At 47.1% G+C, this 21,772-nt stretch overlaps 1 protein-coding gene across 2 annotated transcripts in view; it reads right to left on the minus strand.

Annotated features, from left to right (window-relative positions):
- The window catches only part of NLRC3 (NLR family CARD domain containing 3), a 72,868-nt gene that overhangs the window by 23,671 nt on the left and 27,425 nt on the right, over positions 1 to 21,772 (minus strand). Inside the window, exons 2-8 of one of the 2 annotated variants that reach the window (XM_054042450.1) lie at positions 21,165 to 21,342; positions 18,445 to 18,705; positions 10,193 to 11,936; positions 7,638 to 7,724; positions 4,954 to 5,037; positions 2,901 to 2,984; positions 399 to 482 (exon numbers count right to left, since the gene is read on the minus strand). In XM_054042450.1, coding sequence (XP_053898425.1) covers positions 399 to 482; positions 2,901 to 2,984; positions 4,954 to 5,037; positions 7,638 to 7,724; positions 10,193 to 11,936; positions 18,445 to 18,705; positions 21,165 to 21,171 — 2,351 coding nt within the window. In that variant the 5' untranslated portion in view covers positions 21,172 to 21,342. The remainder of the gene's footprint in view (positions 1 to 398; positions 483 to 2,900; positions 2,985 to 4,953; positions 5,038 to 7,637; positions 7,725 to 10,192; positions 11,937 to 18,444; positions 18,706 to 21,164; positions 21,343 to 21,772) is intronic. The other variant, XM_054042451.1, reaches the window with a different exon arrangement.

Genomic DNA, 21,772 nt, shown 5'->3' on the forward strand with positions numbered 1-21,772 from the left:
TTGGGCACTGCAATTGCAGTAGATTTAGTGCATTGTAGGTGAATGGGTTTGTGTGTGGAAACCAGCTTTGACATGAGCAGTGCAGGCTTCCTTGTGTGAAATGGTGGCACCCTTGCAACTGGGGTCTGGGCACAACCTACCAATGGAGGAGGAACCGTATTTAGTGTTGTGCAAAGACATGATTAAGTGTCTGAATAGAGACATGGAAAACGGTCAGATTGTGGGGCTGAGAACAACTGCTCCATCTGCTTGTGCTTTCAGTTGGCCCTGACCAGGAGGCCAAGCCAAGAAGGGGAATTAGCAGCAGGCTGCTTTGACCATGGAGATGCCCTTGCAGATGGCCATGGAAATGAGCAGACAACAAACCATAGGGGAGCTTGGGGGTTAGAATCACTCACTGCAAAGTTTTCAGCTTGTGGTTGGTTAAAAGGGCCTCAGCCAGGAATTTAGCACCATCTTCCTTGATCATGTTATTCTGGAGGCTGCAGAGATAAAACAACACAATTATTGTGGAAAAACTGGAAATTAGAGCAGGATGCAGCCACAGACTGTCCCAGTCTGTCTCACATTAGCCATGCCATCTCCTGAGGCCAGAGGCAATAGTATAAAAGAATGAACCCCCATGCGCCTGAACTTCCTGTGCTGTTCTTTTCCTAGTGCGCCTCCTGAGTCTTGCCCCCCGCCTTTTGGGACTGCCTCCTGCCCCCTTAGCAGCCTACCTCTTCCAGACACCTCTTGCCCTTTCTCTTCTCCTCCCTTCCTTTTAAGGTGCTGGGGTTGAGTCACATGTTCCAATCTCCTGAGCACACCTACCAGCCGTTTCAGGGCTCATGTTGCCCTAGAACGTTTTGCTCCAGACACAACAGTGCCTCATGGAAATATCACAACATCCTCAGTCAGTCATTGATTTGAATCTCCATGGGGCTGATTCACAGTTGCACTAAGGCCCCTTCACAACACTCCAGCATGGTAAAGAGTCCTTAAAGTGGCTGTAGGTTACACGGGCATCCACTTTACAGATCTGCCTGCACCTGATGGCCCTCACGCTGCCAGAGCGGGGTAAAGCAGCCTGAGGGTAACTGAGACATCAGGCTCTTTGTTGTTTATATTGTCTTATAGGCCACTTCTATCCCTCCATTTCCTCCTCTGCCTAGTCTCCCTTCTGCCTGCCTTCCTGCTCTTCTCCATCCCTCAGTGCAGTCAGAAGAAAATAAGAACAGCCATATTGGGTTAGACCAGTATCCTGTCTTCCGACAGTGGATGGTACCAGGTGCATCAGAGGGAATGAATAGAGCACGGCAATCGTCATGTGATCCATCCTCTGTCATCCAGTCCCAGCTTCTGTCAGTCAGAGGTTTAGGACACCCAGAACATGGGGTTGTGTCTCTGACCATCTTGGCTAATAGCCATTGACGGACCTGTCCTCCAGGAACTTATCTAGTTCTTTTTTGAACCCAGTTATACTTTTGGCCTTCACAACATCCCCTGGCAATGAGTTCCACAGGTTAACTGTGCATTGTGTGAAGAAATACTTCCTTTTGTTTATTTTAAAACTTGCTGCCTATTTTTTATTTACATAATCATGATTTTTAAATAGCAGTTGAATCTCAATATGGAGAATAATTAAATAAATATAAACAAGACAGTAAGTCAATAGATATTGTACTGAATAATAAGACATACATATTAGCATGTACACCCCAACCAGATCCATTCCAATCCCTCAGTCCATGTACTAAGTTATGCCCTATGACTTCTACAAAGAGAAAGGGGGAGGAGGGAGAATTCAAAGTAGTTCTGGATAGTTGGTTCAGGGCAAGAAGATATAAGTAGAGCTGGGCTGGAGCCAGAATTCCTCAGCTTGACTCCATCACAACTCAAACTGGGGAGGAGGATATTCAAAATCCAATCTCAATTTTGTGGTTTGAGCCAATCTCTAGATCTATTGGGCTTGATTCTGATCTCCCCTTGGTTTCTCGTTGGCATAAGTTCATTGACTTCCTATTCCTGATTTACACCAGCAACTTGGAGAGGTGCACCAGACCCACTGGATCCATAACCTATGAAATACAAAACTCAACAGGTTCAGTTGCTAGGGAATCATGTGAACAATTCCTTTGATTTCGGTCCACATGGGCCCAAAAGTCCAAAAACTCCAAAACCTCAGAGTGCAACTCAGTCAAAACCACTGAGTTTCTCCTCATTCCATAGCCAAAGTGCAAATGCAGTACGTTTATAGATACAAACAATTTGCCCTGGACCTGACCTCATCTTATTAAAGAAGAGGGATAGCAGAGAAAATCCAAGAACACAACGTAGATGTTGCTGTGTCCCTCACTGCAGGGAAGCCTAGAATTAGCCTACGACAATGACAATTAGAGACCTCTGTCGTTCTGACGCACCTTTCAACCCAACACCATATGCAATGTTTCTAATGCTGGGACAGCCCTTTTGACACGACACCATAAAGCACAGCATCACTGTAAAGAGCTAGCAGCTTCAGTGAGCGCATCTCCCACTTCAGCTGGCCATCTGGAGAGAACTAAGTAGCATTTCCAAGGTGGCTTCTCCTGGGTCCCCTGTAAAGTTAAGATGGACTCTCAGGAGTTGTCTGCCAAAGCCCTGCCAGGAAAAGATTGTTCCTGGACATTGCAAGTGACACATCGTTTCTATGGCTACTGCTCTTGTGACAACCACCTGCTGCAAGCTGACTGTACTTGTACTGAGATGAAGGCAGCCGTTTACTATCCACAATCTTTCTGGTCTAGTCATTTGAACATCTGATAGCCAGTGAGATGAAGACTGTTCACACCCACACAGCGGTCTCTTGCATATACAATTATGTCTATTAGGAATTAGCTTTCAGAAGAAGCCAAGGAAGGGAAACCAACAGCACTTACTTCAGGGAGAGTAGGACTTGATTTATTTTCAGTGCATCAGCCAGTGCTTTTGCCCCTGTGGGTCCAATGGCATTACTGCGAAGGCTGGGGAGAAGGTGGAGCGAGGATAAAGAGAGACAAAAAAGCTAAAGTTAGAAAATCCAGACAAGAACAAAACTGGTCTGACAAGGGAGAGTTAAGGGTGGGTGTTCAGTTTAAACCTTGATCTTCCCAGCCACTGGGACTTAGCCTCTGTTACTGGATCTCAGGGTGTCTTTAGTGCAGTTTAATAGATCATCATGGGAGGAGTCAAGAGTCAACTGTCCATCATTCCATAGATTCACAGCTAAGGCCAGATGGGCCCATTGTGATAATCTAGTCTGACCTCCTGTAGGACACAGGCCAGAGGTCTTCCCTGAATTACTGTAGTTCCTGTCTGAACTAGAGCAGAACTTTTAGAAAATACATCCAGTATTGATTGAAAACTTGCCAGTGATGGAGAATCCACCATAACCCTTGGTAAGTCATTCCACTGGTTAATTACCCTCATTGTTAAAATTTGTACCTTATTTCCAGTCTTAAATTTGTCTAGCTTCAACTTCCAGCCATTGGACCTTGTTAGATCTTTGTGTGCTCAACTGAAGAGCCTATTGTCAATTCTTTGTTCCCCATGTAGGTATTTAACAGATTGTGATCAAGTCACCCCTTTACCTTCTTTTTGTTAAGCTAATTAAACTCAAGGAGCTCAGTCTGTCACTGTAAGGCAGGTTCTCCAATCCTTTAATCATCTTTGCAGCTCTTCTCTGAACCTTCTCCAAGTTATCAACATCCTTCTTGAACTGGGGACACCAGAATTCGACACAGGATTCCAGCAGTGGTTGCACCAGTGCCAAACAGATGTACTATAACCTGCCTGCTCCTACTCAAGGTTCCCCTGTTTGTGTGTTCAAGGATCGCATTAGCTCTTTTCAGCACAGCGTCACACTGGGAACCCATCATCAGCTAATTACCCACCATGACCCCCAAGTCTCTTTCAGAGTCACCGATTTCCAGGGTAGAGTCCCCCATCTCGTAAGAATGGCCTATGTTCTTTGTTCCTAGATGTATAGCTTTACATCGAAAAGTTGAGTACATTTCACACGAGTTTGGTGTCCCCCGACTATTATTCTTGAAAATCATTTACATCACAAATAAATAACTGCCAAACTGAGATTGTAGAGAGAGTTTTTCACACCCCAGGAAGGAATCATACAGCGTCTTACATTTCCTGGATTAATAACTTCTTCGGCTTCCTCATTTTGAATCTTTGTCACAGGTCATATTCCACATCTGGGCCAGAGCAGGTTGCAAGATATGCTTGGCATGTTTAATATACTAGTCACTTGTAACAGGCTACTGACTGCCACCGTTCGTTTCCATGTTCCCAGGGTCTGCTTGAATGTCCACTAAAGACAATGGAAAGACTCCCATTGCCTTCAGTGGACATTGTATCAGGCCACCAATGAACTAGGAATGAATGTTGCTCATATGAGATGGACTCTGCACTGTCACACTCATTAAGGGATGCACTGATGGACATCAGAGCTGCACTGCCGGCACATCCCAGGAGTGGAAATGTGCAGAGGCTACTCCAAGAAGGATCTTGAAATCTGCAATGTCGTTCATTCTGAACATGGGGGGAGCAGGGAAGGGATTTTAACCTTTCATTTTTTCACAAGAGGGCATCACATGAGCTTTCTTACTGGATTTCAGCTGTTCAAGCTGCTTTGGGGTTGAAATCTTTGAAATTTGGTGACAGCTGATTTCAGAAAGAGAAAACAAGCTTGGCAGCTGACATTTCTCTCATTAGTCACCAGTCTAAAATACTACAACAACATTATGCATCTCTTCTGGGAACTGATTACGGTGGGCAGGAGCCATCCTCCAATGTGGAGAAATTAAGGTCAGCTGACATCACTCGTTCTATTTAATCAATTTTAATGAAGGAAACAGCTGACAGCACGTGAGTGCGCTGCAGGCACCCATGTTTGCCCACAGGGTGGACGACATCAACTAGGAAACATACGAAACTTACTCAAGTACTGTCAGGCTCCTGTTGACCATCAGGGATCTGGCGAGGGCTTTGGCCCCTTTGTTACTGATCTGGTTTTCTGCCAAGCTGTCCGGGAAAAGAAACTGGAGTTAGCATCTAGTCTAAGGAGAATAAATACAGTTCCTAGCCCATTACATCCCTCCAAGCCCACTGCCAGCCACAGAAACTGCCAAGGACACAGCTGAGGAATTTGCATGGAAGAGGAATACTGTTATAACATGGAGGTCACCATATTACGTTTGACAAATACAGTTCCATTGATTCATTCTAAGATCATGTTAACCCTTCGGAAACCAGTTGATCCCTAGGTATATGTCATTTGGGGACTGAGGGCAATGGCAGGTGCAAGGAGAGGTGCTGGCTGTTGAGAGACCACCTCGCTGGACTGGAAATCATTCCTGCAACAAGTCCCACAGCCCCAGCGAGCCATCCCTGTCCTTGGCTGTGCTCTGCAGCTGTGACTGACGGCTCTCGCTGGCTGGGCCCCAGGAGGGCAGTGGAAAGGTGCTGTACCGCACTGGGGCAGGCAATGACTCATGTGGAAATGAGAGGGAGTCTGGGCAGGGGCACAGAGCTGGAGGAAGGAAGAGGTAGGTGGGGAAAGGCAGACTCTGCTTGCTGGGGCTCAGTGCTCCCAGAGAGGTGAGGGTCTCCTGCTCTAAGGGGGCAGGAGAACAAGGAGCCACAAACTCATCCTCAGGAGCAGTGCTAAGCAGAAGAACACTATACTCAGCATTGGTGTCCTACAGGGTTAGCCATTTGCCCCACAGTTTTCAGACATGGGCCACTAACCAGACCCGACTTTAACATTCCAAATAACTCCCAGACTCAGAGACCTGGGCCAGAAGGGACCATCATGAACCGCTAGTTTGACCTCCTACATGTCACAAGCCCCACCCAATCCTGTAACAGCCCCCTCACCTTGGGCTGTGTCACCCAGGTCCTCAAACCTCGCCTGAGAGACTCCAGTAACCTGCCAGTGTATGTACTGGGGAATTATCTGAACCGCTGACTTTGAAGGCATCAGCACTTCTTGTGGCCTGGCTACTTTATGAATGCCTTTTCTCAGAAGAGCTCAGAGTGTGCCTCCACCAGCATTGCAAAGCACTCTGTCTGCACTGGCACTTTAGTGTCTGAGACCATGGGAACCATTCCTTGTTAATTCCACATTTCAAATCCCCCCGCCCAAGAGAGCTGGGAACTGCAATTTGGGGAGCAAAACTCCAATAAAACTTAGTACAAACCACAGTCCTCACTTCCCTGCTTTCGGCCACAATTTGCCGCTCAAGCAGCAGGCTTCGGAAAAAGTCAGAGGTTGAAATCTAGCTGAAAATAACTGGTCTAGGTGGCACTGATCACAAGTTTTGAGAGTCGAAGTCTGCCCATGAACTGCAAATAGCTGTGTAGAGAGACAGTGTGGCAGTGGGAGACCTGCCCTGCTCACCTACCCTTCTTGACAAACGTGTGCTCCCAGAGCCGCCATCCTGACTGTGATTACAATAAACATCCATCCTCATACCAGCAAAGGACATCATCATCATCTTGGCCAATCAGAGTTGTCCAGCAAGGGAGCCTCCACCCTGGAAGTCCCCCTGTTAGAGGAGGCGTTTGTTGGTCAGTTAAGATGGGATTGAGCACCAGTTTAGCAGGCAGGTTGGTTACCCAAACTTCTGGGGGGGATGAGGGGAAGTTAAACAGTTACCTGTATGCATTGAACTACCAGAACATATCTCAACGGGCTCTACAGCAATATTAATAGAGACAAAAAGGTCAAATTTAGTGTGGAGAAGATGATTAGTGTGTGGCCAGGGCTTGCAAGTCAGACATAAGAATGGCCATACTGGATCCATGTAGATCAATGGTCCATCTAGTCCAATCTCTGACAGCAGTCAGTGCCAGATATTTCTGGCAGTCAAGAGGCTTAGGGACATCCAGACCATGTGGTTGCATCTGTGACCATCTTGACTAATAGCCATTGATGGACTTGTCCTCCTTGAACTTACCTAATTCTTTTTTGAACCCAGTTATACTTTTAGCCTTCACAACATCCCCTGGCAACAAGTTCCATAGGTTGACTGTGTTGTGTGTGAAGAAATATTTCCTTTTGTTTGTTGTAAACCTGCTGCCTATTAATTTCATTGGGTGACCCCTGGTGCTTGTGTTATGTGAAGGGGTAAATAACACTTCCTTATTCACCTTCTCCACACCGCTCATGATTTTGTAGACCTCTACCATATCCCCCCTTAGCTGTCTCTTTTCCAAGATGAAAAGTCCCAGTCTTATTAATCTCTCCTCGTATGGAAGCTGTTCCATACCCTTAATCATTTTTATTGCCGTTCTCTGCCCCTTTTCCAATTCTACTGTATCTTTTTTGAAATGGGGTGACCAGAACTGTGCACAGTGTTCAAGGTGTGGGCATATCATGGATTTATATAGTGGCATTATGATATTTTCTGTTTCATTCTCTCTGCCTTTCCTAATGGTCTCTGTTCTGTTCTCTTTGTTGACTGCCACTGCACACTGAGCGGATGAACATGTGGAGACACATGGTGCAATGCTGTGTTGAGGGCACATCTTACAAAACGGCTTAGATCATGTGAATGTTTAGATGTTTAAATGACCACTGCAGTGACACCCCAAAATATTTTATGAATGCCAGCCAGTACCTCATCTTTTGAATCTGACAATCCTTCCCGCTCAGGACGCTGCCCAACAGCTCCATCACATTGTCCTTAAACTTGTTATTGTCCAGCCTGGCCAACAAAGCAAAAGAAGAAGAGATGGCTGAGAACAAAGCATTTTGATAACACGAGGAGGAGGAGAAAACGTCCATTTTGAGCTGCTGAGAGTGAGAGCTCTCAGAAAAAATGAAGAGATTCTGATCTGTGTAGCTTCCATGCTCAAGAGTTCACAGAACGACCCCCATCAGAGGTAGTGTGTTCCTTGAGATGCTGACTTTCACAGTGAAGCTGACCTCCCCTACTATCCCCCAGCAAGGAGCCGAGAGCCCATATGCTGCTGATCCTCACGACTAGAGAATATTCCATATGCACAGCGCCGGAAGAGTCTGTTCTCTCTAGGATAACTCAGTCACACTTACCAGCATCCCAGGATAACTCTAGGAGGCCCTACTCTTCCAAAGAGAATGTCCTCTAAAAACTTGGAGGTGCTTCACTTATGCAAAAATCACATTTAAGTCCTTTGGGTTCCTCCAATGAAAGATAGGGCAGGAGTGTAGCGATACAGGACTCTGCACTGCCCCGGGGCCTCTCTTTATAAGTCTTGTAAGATGGCACTAGGTTGTAGCTGCCACAGGTCATGTCATGACCATTAAACACATACTCCAGGCATGCACAACACTAAAATGCACTGTGTTTAAGCCAGTGCCGGTCCTTGTCATCTGATCGTACCTTGTCCACTTGTCGATAAGTCTGATATTAGCGACAGGTGACTTTTGGGGATGACTATCCAATGGGCAGAGGTGAAAGTAAGCCGGTCCGGTCCGGTGTACCGGCAAGAGCCAGTACGCTGTGCCGGACCGCACCAGCTTACGTGCAGGGATTTAAAGGGCTCGGGGCTCCCCGCCACTGCGGGGAGCCCCGAGCTTTTTAAATCCCCCCTGCAGCTCCAGCAGCCGGGCTGGGCCTGGGATTTAAAGGGCTCAGAGCTCCGCACCACTGCGGGGAGCCCCGAGCCCTTTGAATCCCGCTCGGAGCTCCAGCAGCTGGGCTGGGGCTGGGATTTAAAGGGCCCAGAGTTCCCGCCGCTGCAGAGAGCCCCGGGCCCTTTAATTTGCCCCGGGGGCTCCCAGCCACCTCTGCAGCTGGGAGCCCTGGGTTGATTTAAAAGCCCTGGAGTTCCCAGCCACAGCCGGTGCCCCAGGGCCTTTAAATCTTGAGAGGCCCCCCCCTCTTCTGGATGAGGCCACTCCCCCCTCATGACTCCAGCAGTACCGGTAAGTCCTGTAAGTTACTTTCACCCCTGCCAATGGGGGTACTAAACCAGCCTCAAATGGTATAACGATCCAATAGACCTCTGGATTGCTCAGGGGACTGTGAGTGAAACACAAAATCTTCTACCTGTGAGTTGCTGATTCTCATTCATCCAGGCCAGCAATAACTAAAGGTCTTTTAAGGGCTGTCCATTGGCCAATGTGAAATGAGTTGGGGATCTGAGTCCAAGTCCTAGTGGAGAAGTGCCCATATCATCCCTCACCCAATTAAATTGACACCTATTATGGTAACCTCAGCAGAGAGGCCAAGTACTATAAAGTGAAGGCAACTGAATTAGCCTCTGCTCCTCAGAGGTGAAGGTACAATGTGAAAGTAGTTCAAGTAAAACCACTTGCCTCCTATTAGTCTTGTTATCTCTACCAGCCTACAAAGCAAAAACCCCAGTTCCAGACTCTGTGGTTTCCTAAGTGTCCCCCATAATGCAATACTAGCAGCATCTCAGGATAGCTCATCAGCCATTGATATACATAGGTAATAACAAACACAGCATGATGTTTGGCATATTAGCACTGCCACTTCCACTTCTCCAGCTTCTTTCACCCAAAGAACACATGGCATTTTGAATATATTAGACTAATAGACTTTAAGGTCAGAAGGGACCATCATGATTATCTAGTCTGACCTTCTGCACATCGTAGGCCACAGAACCTCACCCACTCCTGCAATAGATCCTGGATTAACCAAGCCTCACATCACCCCTGCGAAGTAGGTATTATCCTCTCCCTTTACAAGTGGAGAAATTGAAGCACAGAGCTGGACTGACTTGCCCAAGGTCATACAGCAGGTCAGTGGCAGAGCCAAAAATAGAATAATAGAAGCATAGGACTGGAAGGGAACTCAAGAGGTTTTCTACTCTAGTCCCCTGCACTAGAAGACCCCAAGAGTCTGGACTTTCAGCCCCCTGCTCTCAACATGACACACATTTCTCAGTAACACATGACCATACTATCTTGGGTGACCAGATGTCCCGATTTTATTTGGAGCTTTTTCTTATATAGTCACCTGTTACCCCCACTCCCTGTCCTGATTTTTCACACTTGCTATCTAGTCATCCTAATACCATCCTCAGAGTATATTCCTGTTTGCAGGACAATAGTCCTGAATAAAATAATTGCCACATATCCTTTAAACAGCTGCTACTTTCTACCGCATGTCACAGAAACATGGAAATAGTCCCGGTCCCTACACAAAACCCTGATCTGACTTACCGGAGATTACTGCAGAAGAGGAGCTGGGAAAGCAGACTTTTGCAGATATTGTAGGTGAGGCAGTTGGAGAGGTTTGTCTCCTCCATGCACACCTCAGAGACCTGCAGGAGATAAGCCAGGGCAGAGCAATTCACTGGCGTTAACATCCCAGCTAAGCTCTCGTTTTTCATAGCTTCCTCCACAGTCTTGGCCAGCTCCATGTGCTGCACTTCATACAAGCACTGCATGATGTTCACAGTCCTGGAGGAGATGACATAGTCAGTGTTCAGGCAGCTCTGGAGAAAGCTGATCACGTGGCTTCGGAAGCTGTTATGCTCATCCTTTATCAAGAGCCAACCGGACAGCAATTTGTTCACCTGTGGGGAGAGAAGTCCAGAGAGAAAGCGCACAAAGATATCCAGCTGCCCGTCCTCTGACTGCAGTGATCTCTGGACAGCGTTCTTAAAGTGATTGAGGAAACCAAACTTAGGCCAGGACATCCCGCTCTCAGTGAAGAGATCAAATATTGCTCGCTTTGCTGAAGCATAGTAATAAGTGGCTGCCAAAAACTCCTGGAGGGTTAAATGGGAGAAATAGTAGACAGTGGAAAACTGCATCTCTTCCTTGAGTAACATCCTACTGCACAAGCCGCCTTGTAGTGATGAGAGGTCTATGCCATAGGCTTTCATGTCTTGTTCGTAAAATACGTACTTTTTCTTGAGCAGACCATAAAATGCCAGCCGACCCAGGTTACCAATAATTTTTTTGCTGTTGTTTATAGCTTGTTCTATCCTGGGAGTCTCCTTCTGTTTTTCCTGCCAGTCACTACTCAGTGCCATTTTAAAGTAATAGGAGTAGATTTCTGATAAAGTCTTAGGAACAGTTGTCATTTCTTGGGATTGATCAGTGCTGTTCTTTAGGAAATAGCCCATTGAGGAGCCAGATATCCAGCAAAAGGCAGGAACCGTACACATTGTGTACAAAGATCTGTTAGCCTTGAGCTGACCCAAGACTTGACTGGATAAGTCTTTGTTCTCAAGGAACATCTGATCCAAGAAGTCCTTGATCTCCACAGCTCCAAAACCTCGTATTTCTGTCATCCGGTCAACTAGGCCACCTGGGATTTGGCTGGCTGCGGTGGGCCGTGAAGTGACCCAAATGGAAGCTTCCTGGAACAGGTTGCCACGGATAATATTGGTGATCAGACTATCCACTTGAATTTCCTTTTTGGGGTCCGTGCAAACGACTGTGTTGGAAAAATCTAAAGGAGTCTTAAACTCATCCAAGCCATCCAGAATCAGTAAAATCCGGGCAGTGCCATTGGAGATAAAGCTGGGTTCAGTGATATGAGGGAATGCCGACCGGATGAGCCTCTCAGCAGAGAGTTTCTCATAAGTGTTCAGTTCCCGGAAGGTGAGAGGCAGCACGAATATGATGTCCTTATTGACCTCCCCTTTGGCCCACATGCAAACAAACAGTTTCACCAAAGTGCTTTTGCCGATCCCAGCCACGCCCACGGTCACAGAGATACGAGGAGGAATGCTGACTTTAGACAGAGGTAGGAAGAGCTTCTCCAGGGGGATTTTCTTGGCAACATTTCTCATGCCTTTAGTGGCCTCAATCTGCATGACGTCATGCTCTTTCTGCTGAATATCTGTCAAGCCTTCCACCAGCAGAAGATTAGTGAGCCTCTCCAGCTGCCCAAGTTCCACACCAGTTCCATAGCGGTTCTGGAGACTTTCCAAATGCTTTTGCACGATAGGGTCTGTGTAGAGAGAAGCAAAATAGGTCAGAGGGAGACAGACAATGACCACAAGCATAAGCAATAGGCACAGCCTGACTTTTTCTCATTATTGCAAGGAAGAGAAGCCAGCCGGAGCTTCTGGAGGTCAGGAAAACAGGTTTGAAAACTTGCAACCAAGGGGGAGGGTTGCACTGGCTGTGGATGTGATTGTAATGGGGAGCAAGGTTCTCATTACTCAGACACATCCACCAGCTGACCAGAAGGATGGGGCTGGAACTGCTTTAGCTGCTGGTTATCTCTGCTTTGTCGAGTAATGTGTAAACTGAACATCAGGGCAGGAGATTGCACCTCTCACTGAAGTTAGAGATGGAGTCATCTACTCCAGCCCCCAAGCAAATGCACAACTGTCCCTACTGTATGTGCTGTAGGACTTTGTTCAGTTTAGTTTAAAATGTTTCATAATGAAGTTTAAAAAGCCTGAAGTGGCAAATCTTTGACAACAATGGTCACAAATTCTCCCAGCTGTGATCCCATCAATCTAGTTCCCAGTGGAAGAAGTAGCACTTGTCTTAAATTGCCTTGATAGAAAACACTGGTTCAAATAAAATGGAACCATTGATTTCTGGGGGAGAGCCTCTCTCACAGTCTGAGATTCGAACTGGTGCTGAACCTCAGGCCTCATACAAAGCTTTCCTGATATCCATTAGTGACCCTTTTGTTTTCATGGCAATGGTTCCCCTAGCCACGCTAACACCTCGCTGTGCCTGCCAGTTAAGTCAATCACAGTTTCACAACAAACCAAAGTGAGTTATGGGCAGAGTTCAGCACAAGTTCAACTCCAAATCTTGGAGTGCCACTCAGAGTGTCCTTCACAGAAATAAGAAGCTCTGTGGCTTCCAAAGGAACGTGGTTTTTGCATCAGTGCAATTCCACTGGCAGGTCAGTCAGAGGGTGGTACGCTGGAACACCTTACACTGTCTCCCACTCCCTTAGATGGAGTATTACGGAGTCTAAGAAAGCAAGGGTACATTGAAGTAGAGGGTAATTAACTTACATCTTCATACACCCTTTCCTCTTAGCTGATTTTCTTGCTAGACTCTGTTGGCCAAATTCAGAGCTGATGGGTAAGGAGGAGATGCAAACAACATGGTAGTGAGTGGGTCGGTCAGTCAATTGAAGGCCTTATGTACACAGGAAAGTTTTACCAGTTATACCAATATTGTTACCCAGGTGGACAGTCTTATTCCAGAATAAGAGTGGCTTTTTTAGATTTAACTACAACTCTTTCCCAAGCGAGAAAAGTGAAACCGACAAAGGCCATTCTTTTACTGCAGTAGGAGCATTCACATTCGGATCGATACTGGTATAATGATAACAGTTTAAATTCACTTCTTAGATTATACTGAAAAAAATCTTTTCTGTGTAGACAAGGCCTAAGGGAGTCTATCTAGTCTATACAACAAGGAGTCCTTGTGGCACCTTAGAGACTAACAAATTTATTTGGGCATAAGCTTTCGTGGGCTAAAACCCACTTCATCAGATGCATGAAGTGAAAAATACAGGAGCAGATATAAATACCTGAAAGGATGGGGATTGCGTTATCAATTCATTTATCTTGTTAGACTGACCTCTCACTTGGTACGGCAACCCCAGTCCTTTCATGTATTTATACCTGCTCCTGTATTTTCCACTCCATGCATCTGATGAAGTGGGTTCTAGCCCATGAAAGCTTATGCCCAAATAAATGTGTTAGTCTCTACGGTGCCACAAGGACTCCTCGTTGTTTTTCCTGATACAGACTAACACGGCTACCACTCTGAACCCTGTCTAGTCTATGTTGATAGAATATGCATGTCAAGGGGCTGGAAGAAGATATATGTTGCACCAGATAAGACTTTCCCAGACTCATTTAGACTCAGTTGTCAATGACTCCAGTTTGCCATAGCATGGCTTACAGCAGCAGACCAATGTCTGCACTGTATGTTCCATGCTGGATTTAGCTTGTAAAACCCCTGGGATGGGGACTGTGGTACTCAGTAAATCATCATCAGAACATGGCCATTACTTTTTAAATATAGCACAAGACTTCTTGTTTGGAGGCTGCGTGATGCTGACACACAGAAACAAAACGGAACGAGACTTTAACTCGTGATCCCTTCACCATCATGTTATTGAGTGCTTTTCTGTGCAATTATCATCCAGACCGTAGAGCCCTGATTGAATTATTCAAACTTTCTCACTTGAAGCAGCGTTTCAACGTCTAGGTGGCAAAGTATTAAGCAACCTGATTTACACTGAACTGCTGCTGAGGCAGAGAAATGAGAAGACAGACAAATTGGGTGTGTGAGCTAGGAGGCTTTGATCAGCTCCCACAGGAGAGACAGAGCTAGGTGCCTACTCCTGGGGGTGCAGCTCCGCATGCACAAAAACACAGTCCTAGATTTCTTCCCCATACTATGCTGGGGAGGGCTTTTGGAAGCCCCTTTGCTCTGTCCAGGAGCTGTCACTGCCAGATCCCTGAGCACTAGATTGTTGTGGTTAGCCGTAGCCCTATATTGAGGGAAGTGCACCCTTTCATTGTACAGTATTTGTAACATAATATGACCCAAGACATTTTCTAAGGGTCTGGCCATGCACACTGAGCCCCAGCCCTGTCTTGGAGCCAGTGTGGAGCTGCACCACCTCAGGTGGGACTCCTACACCAGACATAATTCCTCCTGCAGCTCCCAGGCACACAGGTAGAACAGGCCTGAAGGGGCTGCAGCATGCTCATCCGGTTCATCTAGACAGCCCTGCTGCCTGGGACAGGGTCCAGGTCCTGACATGGCCTCCTCCTCATCCCCAACTCTACCCATGGGCCATAGCACACCTGGGGGCAGTTGTAGGGGCTGCGCTCTGCCACCATGCTAGCGGTGCAGAGACACTCCCTGCAGCCTCCCCAGTCCCACAGACCCATAACACACATAGGACAGACAGATCAAGCAGACCGCAGCCTGGCAGCCTTGCCTCCCGTGGTGAGGAATTACCAAGCTGGGGCATGTACACTCCAGTCTCTCCCCCTGCTCCCCAGAAACAAGCATTTCAGCAACAACATTTCACCCACGTTCTTTTTCCTTATTCTATCTTCTAACCCGCTCCCGGTCAGACAAAATGACCCCTCTCCCTCAGAGCCAGTTAAAGAATGGGTTTTTAACTGCCACAGCTGCCAGCCCCACTTGGGACCCGAGTCGAGCTGACTGACCGAGCTCTCTCTGTCTCCTATATCACTATCAGCAATGGCTGCTGCTTCTCTTGATGCTGCTTGAGGCAGCAGAGGGTAACAACTTGTTCTGTGTAGCCACGTTGGCTCTAAGATGCTAAAACTTGTTTTTACAGTAAAACGGGCAGCTAAGATGTACCTTCCTGTAGCCCCGTCCATCTCAGAGGATCCAAACATGCTTTACAAACTTAACAAGCAAAACTACTGAGATCACCTTGCCACCCACTGAAATGCAGCTACCTCTTGAGTACAACACAGCCATAATTCATGTATGAACTGGAAAAGGGGGTAAACAGTGAGGTGGCAAAATTTGTAGATGACCCAAAACTACTCAAGAGAGTTAAGTCCCAAGCTGACTGTGAAGAGTTACAAAGGGATCTCACAAAACTGGATGACTGGGCAACTAAATGGCAGATGAAATTCAATGTTGATAAATGCAAAGTAATGCACATTGGAAAACTTAATCCCAACTAGACATACAGAATGATGGGGTCTAAGTTAGCTGTTACCACTCAAGAAAGAGATCTGGGAGTCACTGTGGATAGTTTTCTGAAAACATCCACTGGATGTGCAGCAGCAGTCAAAAAAGCAAACAAAATGTTGGGAACCATTAGGGGAGGGATAGATAATCAGACAGAAAATATCATGTTGCCTCTATATAAATCCATGGTACACCCACATCTTGAATACTGTGTGCAGATCTGGTTGCCCCATCTCAAAAAAGATCTACTGGAATTGGAAAAGGTACAGAATGGGCAGGGGTGGTGTCCCTCGCCTCTGTTTGGCAGAAGCTGGGAATGGGCGAGAGGGATGGATCACTTGATGATTATCTGTTCTGTTCATTCCCTCTGTAGCACCTGGCATTGGCCACTGTCAGAAGACAGGATGCTGAGGTAGATGGACCATTGGTCTGATCCAGTATGGCCGTTCTTATGTTCTAAACCACCGCCAAAGAGCACACAGCAGCACAACTTAGCAGTGATGGCTGGAAGTGAAGAAGATTCAGCTGCAAATGCCATGGTGGGCAGAGTGTAGTGGAATTGCACAGGTTAGAATCTGCTGCCAGGACTCCAGGACATGCAGGAAGCAGATATACTACATAAGGTGCCATCTCGTACAGCTGTAACTCTCTCAGTGACTGTCTCCAACGTGCGCCTCATCACCACGGAACACTAAGCCCCCATAAATAATCTTCCACTGACATTGTGGCGATGGCAGTGCCACTATCAGAAGAAAGCAGCCGCAGGCAACGGATAAGCAGGTCTGGTCCTAATCAACAATGATCCTCTTTTCATGCAAACGTCCCTAGCAACTGACAAGGGTGAGAAATACAGAAAATGAGGTCATTCCTCAGGGCAGGTCAGACAAAGGAGGGGTTTCTCCTTGCAGCGGGGCCCACATTTTGGGTCCTGATTCTGCAGGTTGTTCCACCTTCTCCTCAACACACTGTAGCCCCGTCTTGGCTCGGCCATGCCAGAGGTTGGGAGGGTGGATCAGAGAGCAGTGGCTCATAAGGGAATGTGCCTAGAGTTGGTGTGTGTGTTTTTCTCAGGAAGTTGAAGTTACCTGCTCACAGGTCTGAGTCAGGACAAAGCAGCTGGTACCCCAAACCAGGAGCAATGTATGAAACATTCCATTTGCGAGTGTTGGAGGCTGAAGGGGTGATCACTAGCAGCCAGCATGGATTTACCACAAACAAATCCTGCCATACCAGCCCAATTTCCTCCTTTGACGCTGTAACTGGTTTAGTGGATAGGGGGAATGTGGTGAACATAATATACCTGGACTTCAGCAAGGCTTCTGCCACAGTCCCACATGACGTTCTCATAAGTAAGGTGGAGAAATGCGGGCTCAACTGAACTACCATTAAGTCGATACAAAATTGGTTAAATAACAGCAAACAAAGAGTAACTATTCATGGACTGATGTCAGATTGGAGGAAGGTCTCAAGTGGGGTTGCACAGGGATCTATTCTGGTCTGGTGTTGTTTAACATCTTAATTAATGGTCTAGATGTAGGAATAGAGAGCAGACTGATCAAGTTTGCAGGTGACAGAAGGCTGGGGAGGTTGCTAACACTTTGGAGGCTAGAGCTAAAATTCAGAGGGAGGTTGATAAATTGGAGAATAGAAAACAAAATGAAATTCAACAAAGACAAATGTAAGGTGCTACATTTAAGGGAGAAAAACCAAATGCACAAATACAGAATGGAGGATAACTGGCTTGGCAGCAGCACCGCTGAGAAGGATCTGGGAGTTGTGGTGGATCCAAACCTCAACATGAGTCAGCAATGCGATGCTGTTGCAAAAAAAGCAAATGCCATTTTAAGTTGGATTAACAGAGGCATAGCATGCAAATCATGGGAGGTGATAGTACTGCTCTACTTTCCACTGGTTGGGTCTCAGCTGGAGAACTGTGTCCAATTTTGGTCACCAGTGTATAGAAAGGATGTGGTGAAACTGAAAAGGATCCAGAGGTGAGTGACAAAGATGATCAAAGGGATGGAACGCAAGGCAAAGTCTGAAAGAACTGGGGATGTTTAGTTTGGAAAAGAGGAGATTAAGGGGGGAACATGATAGCGGTCTTCAAATACTTGAAAGGCTGCCATAAAAAAAGATGGAAAAAAGTTGTTCTCTCTTGGCACAGAGGGCAGGACAAGAGGCAATGGGTTCAAACTACAGCACAGCAGATTTAGATTGAATCTCAGGAAAAACTTCCTAATTGTAAGAACAGTAGGACAATGGACCAGATTGCCTAGGGAGGTTGTAGAAGTTCCTTCACTGACAGTTTTCAAAAGGAGGCTGGATAGCCACCTGTCTTGGATGGGTTAGACGCAACAAATCCTGCATCTTGGCCAGGGGTTAGACTAGATGACCCTTGCGGTCCTGTCTCACCCTATGGTTCTATGATTCTATGACTTCAATATCTCAGCCAGAAGTTAGGGATCTATTACAGGAGTGGGCGGGTTAGGTTCTGTGGCCTGCAACATGCAGGAGGTCAGACTAGATGATCATGATGGTCCCTTCTGACCTTAGAGTCTGAGTGTCTCAGTGGTAGTGTCCTTAGTTGGCTCTCTTAATCAACAGGGGTCTGACCTGGACGTCCTTTTTTGTCCTTACTCGGGCAAAGCTCCCCAGGGTACACCTGGCTCTGTGAATGCTACAGGTACACATCTGCTAGCATGCAATGCCGACGCATGTGCACACACACACACAGAGGCTTTTATGACACACATGCACACAGACTGAAGACAACGAACAGCATCTCCTACCATAGACGGTGATGTGGAGATAGAGCTGGGAGTTGGTTGTCTCTATGTAAGTCTGCAGGGACTGAGAGGCATAGCTGCCCTTTCCAGCCAGAAGATCCATGACTGCCTTCACCTGCTCCGACAGGGAGCTCACCTCCTGAACCTGGCCTGCCTCCTCAGCACTGAGGAGATCCAGCTTCCTCATGTAGCAGATGATCTCTTCCAGGAACTGCGACGAGATGGACCTCACCAGCTGCTTCCGATAGCGGTTGATCCAAACCCCTGTGAGGAAGAGGGGGGGGTGATGAGTGTGAGGAGTCACTGACAGTATCTGGATCTTCTATGTGCTGAGGATGCATTGTTCAGGGGTGACAGGAGATGGAAGGGTGATAGGCAGGTTTCTTGGAGATCACACAGCTGTGGCAAGCAGGGCCAGCTTTAGGCCAATTCCACCAATTCCCCCGAATCGGGCCCCGCGCTTAAGAGGGCCCCGCGCCCAGAGGCAGGGTCGCCCAGAGTGGGGGGCAAGTGGCAGAGAATCCCTTCCCTGGCTAGAGGCACCTTTTTAATTTTTACTCACCCGGCGGCGCTCCAGGTCTTTGGCAGCGGGTCCTTCACTCGCTCCGGGTCTTTGGCGGCACTTTGGCGGCGGGTCCTTCAGTGCCACCAAAGACCCGGAGCAAGTGAAGGACCCGCCACCAAAGACTAGGAGCACAGCCCGGTGAGTACAAGCCCCACGTGTTTTTGTTTTTGTTTTTTTTAAAGTCGTCCCTGTCGGGGCCCCGTCGAAACTGTTCGAATCGGGCCCCGCACTTCCTAAAGCCGGCCCTGGTGGCAAGGCACTGCTTGGACAAGGCAGTCTCTGTATAGACTCTGCACCATAATGAACAGAACATGCTGCCCAGAAATGAAATACATAAGGAGATAAAACTGAAACTGACTAGGTCTGTCCAAACAAGACACTAGGCTGAAGCCATCCGGCGCCAGTGAGAAAATCCCAAACCAAGTCCAGCACCAGCTGAGCTACTAAGTTCCTGCTCTATTATTTCTGCTTCATCCATTAGAAGAAAAATTCCAAATACAAATGCATTGGTGGCAATCAAACCTCTTTCTCAAAGGGAGAAAGGTTTAGTGGACAATCTTGAGAAATACAAATGCTTCCCAACGGGGCTGTGCAAATCAGTTTCAGACAATGTGAGCTTTCACCAAAAACTCACGTCAAACTCAAACTATTTCTGGGCATTTCTGCTTAGCCTGGATTGGGCCAAAAGCCAAAATACTGGTGCTTAATTTGTGCCACGGCTGAGCCCTGGCACCTCTAGACTTGGCAGTTCATAGCCCCGGCACCTCTGGGCTTGGCAGTTCATAGCCCCGGCACCTCTGGGCTTGCTGTATCGGTTATGAAAGTAAAAAAATTGCTTGAGCCCTGGCACCTCTTTCATTACAAAGTAAGCAACGCAAAATACCATAAGAAAGATCATTCTGGGAAGATTTCATCCCTAGTGAAAAAGTGAAGCACCAGAAATCTTACTAGAAAGTCTTATCTTCCTGGGATTTCCACCTCCATTTAAAAACTCTGATCAATTTGAGATATGCCTCCCAGTCTGAATGACACCTCCATAAATATAAAGGTTGTCCTTCATTGCTTTACAATTCCCATGGCTGTTGTAAAGACAAGGAGGGTGAGGCAATATCTTTTATTGGACTGACTTCTGTTGGTGAGAGAGACCATTCAAGTTACACAGAGCTCTTCTTCACGTCTGGGAAAGGTACGACATTTCAAACACGGCTGTTGTCACATTTCTGATTGGTTAAGCTGGACAGTCACATGAATTCACCTCTCTGGCCACGTTCTGAACAGCTCCTTCTTATTTAAACTGGACTTGGTGTTAGGGAACATGGGGCTCATTTGGATATTTGGTTACATTAGGAGAGGAAATGACACCTAAGCTAAGTCCCTTAGGAACCAGCCTATTAGAAAGGGGCTCTGCAGGTGCCAGCTTCAACATCAGAAGACTTTATAGCAACATACTTGTGTCCTTTTGTGGTCATTAATCCCCACCCCTCATCCTATGCACTGCATGATACTGTATAGGCCAGCTATACTGAATGGAACAAAGGCTGTGAGAGAATGTATCCCATATATCCCAGCACAATACTGGTAACTCTGGTCCAGCCTTTGAGGGGTTAAAAATTGTGTGGCTCACTTTTCAAAAGACAAACTAGGAAGGATTCGTCTGCACTTAAAACACTACAGTGGCACAGCCGTGCTTCAGTGTAGACACTACTTACACCGATGGGAAGGGCTCTCCAGTCACTGTAGTTAATCCACCTCCCTGAGAGGAAGTAGCTAGGTCAACAGAGGAATTCTGCCATCAGCCTAGCGCTGTCTACACAGGACTTAGGTCGGCTTAACACCACCACTCAGAGGTGTTGATTTTTCACATCCTGACCGACGTAGTTAAACAAACCTAATTTTCTAGTGTAGACCAGGCTGGAGACCCTTCCCCTTGCAGCCTCATCTTTTCCAAACAGATCTTCATTGAAAATGGCCCCTTCACACCAAGGAAATCTTGTCAGAGAAAACTCCCCATCTTTTCCCAGGAGTCAGAAAGCAAGGTTACCTTTTGGTTCACAACAGCAACCCCTGGCAGCTGCCACCAGTGACAACCCAAAGATGAACTTCTGCTGAGAGAGAGCCCCAATCGTTATGCACACTCGCCTTTCACGCCCCTGCTCACCTTCCATCAGGGGGTCCCAGTGGCATTAGAAGCCTTCTTTCCGACTGCAGCGTGACGACTGGCAGACAGACCCCACTGCCTTCCCATTGACTCTGCCCGTTGTCCTCTCAGGCCGGGGCCCCAGTGAGGGCACACCATTCACGGCTCACTCTGTGACAGTTAGCCTTTTTCCATGTTTCTGAGGGAGGAAGAAGAAAAGCATCAGTAGCAGGGTGGGAGCCAGCACCACTTAAAACCTGACCCACAGGTGCATTTCCTTGCAGCCTGTTGGGAAAACATGAGGGGAGGAACCTTTAACGACAGGAAAGGTTACCCTGCCATGGTGACATGAGCCACTTCCAGCTGAGACAAGCTTTTGCAGGTACCAGGAGAATGTCCTGCACTACAGCCAGTGAGGCTGCTGACTGAAAGTGTGGTACTCTACTGAAAGCTTATAATGGAAGCCCTTCCCAGAGCGACTGCCAGAGACCGAGCAGGCTGCAAGCCACTGAAATTCTCATTCACAGTCATGCCACAGCTCGGGGCCCCAGTTCAAGACCCATGCCAGGATGCTGCTGCCCAGATCCATGATGCTATCACCTGATCCCCACGATACTAAGAGCTAAATA

The sequence above is a fragment of the Malaclemys terrapin genome, chromosome 10 (assembly GCF_027887155.1).
Source record: "Malaclemys terrapin pileata isolate rMalTer1 chromosome 10, rMalTer1.hap1, whole genome shotgun sequence".
Lineage (NCBI taxonomy): Eukaryota > Metazoa > Chordata > Testudines > Emydidae > Malaclemys > Malaclemys terrapin.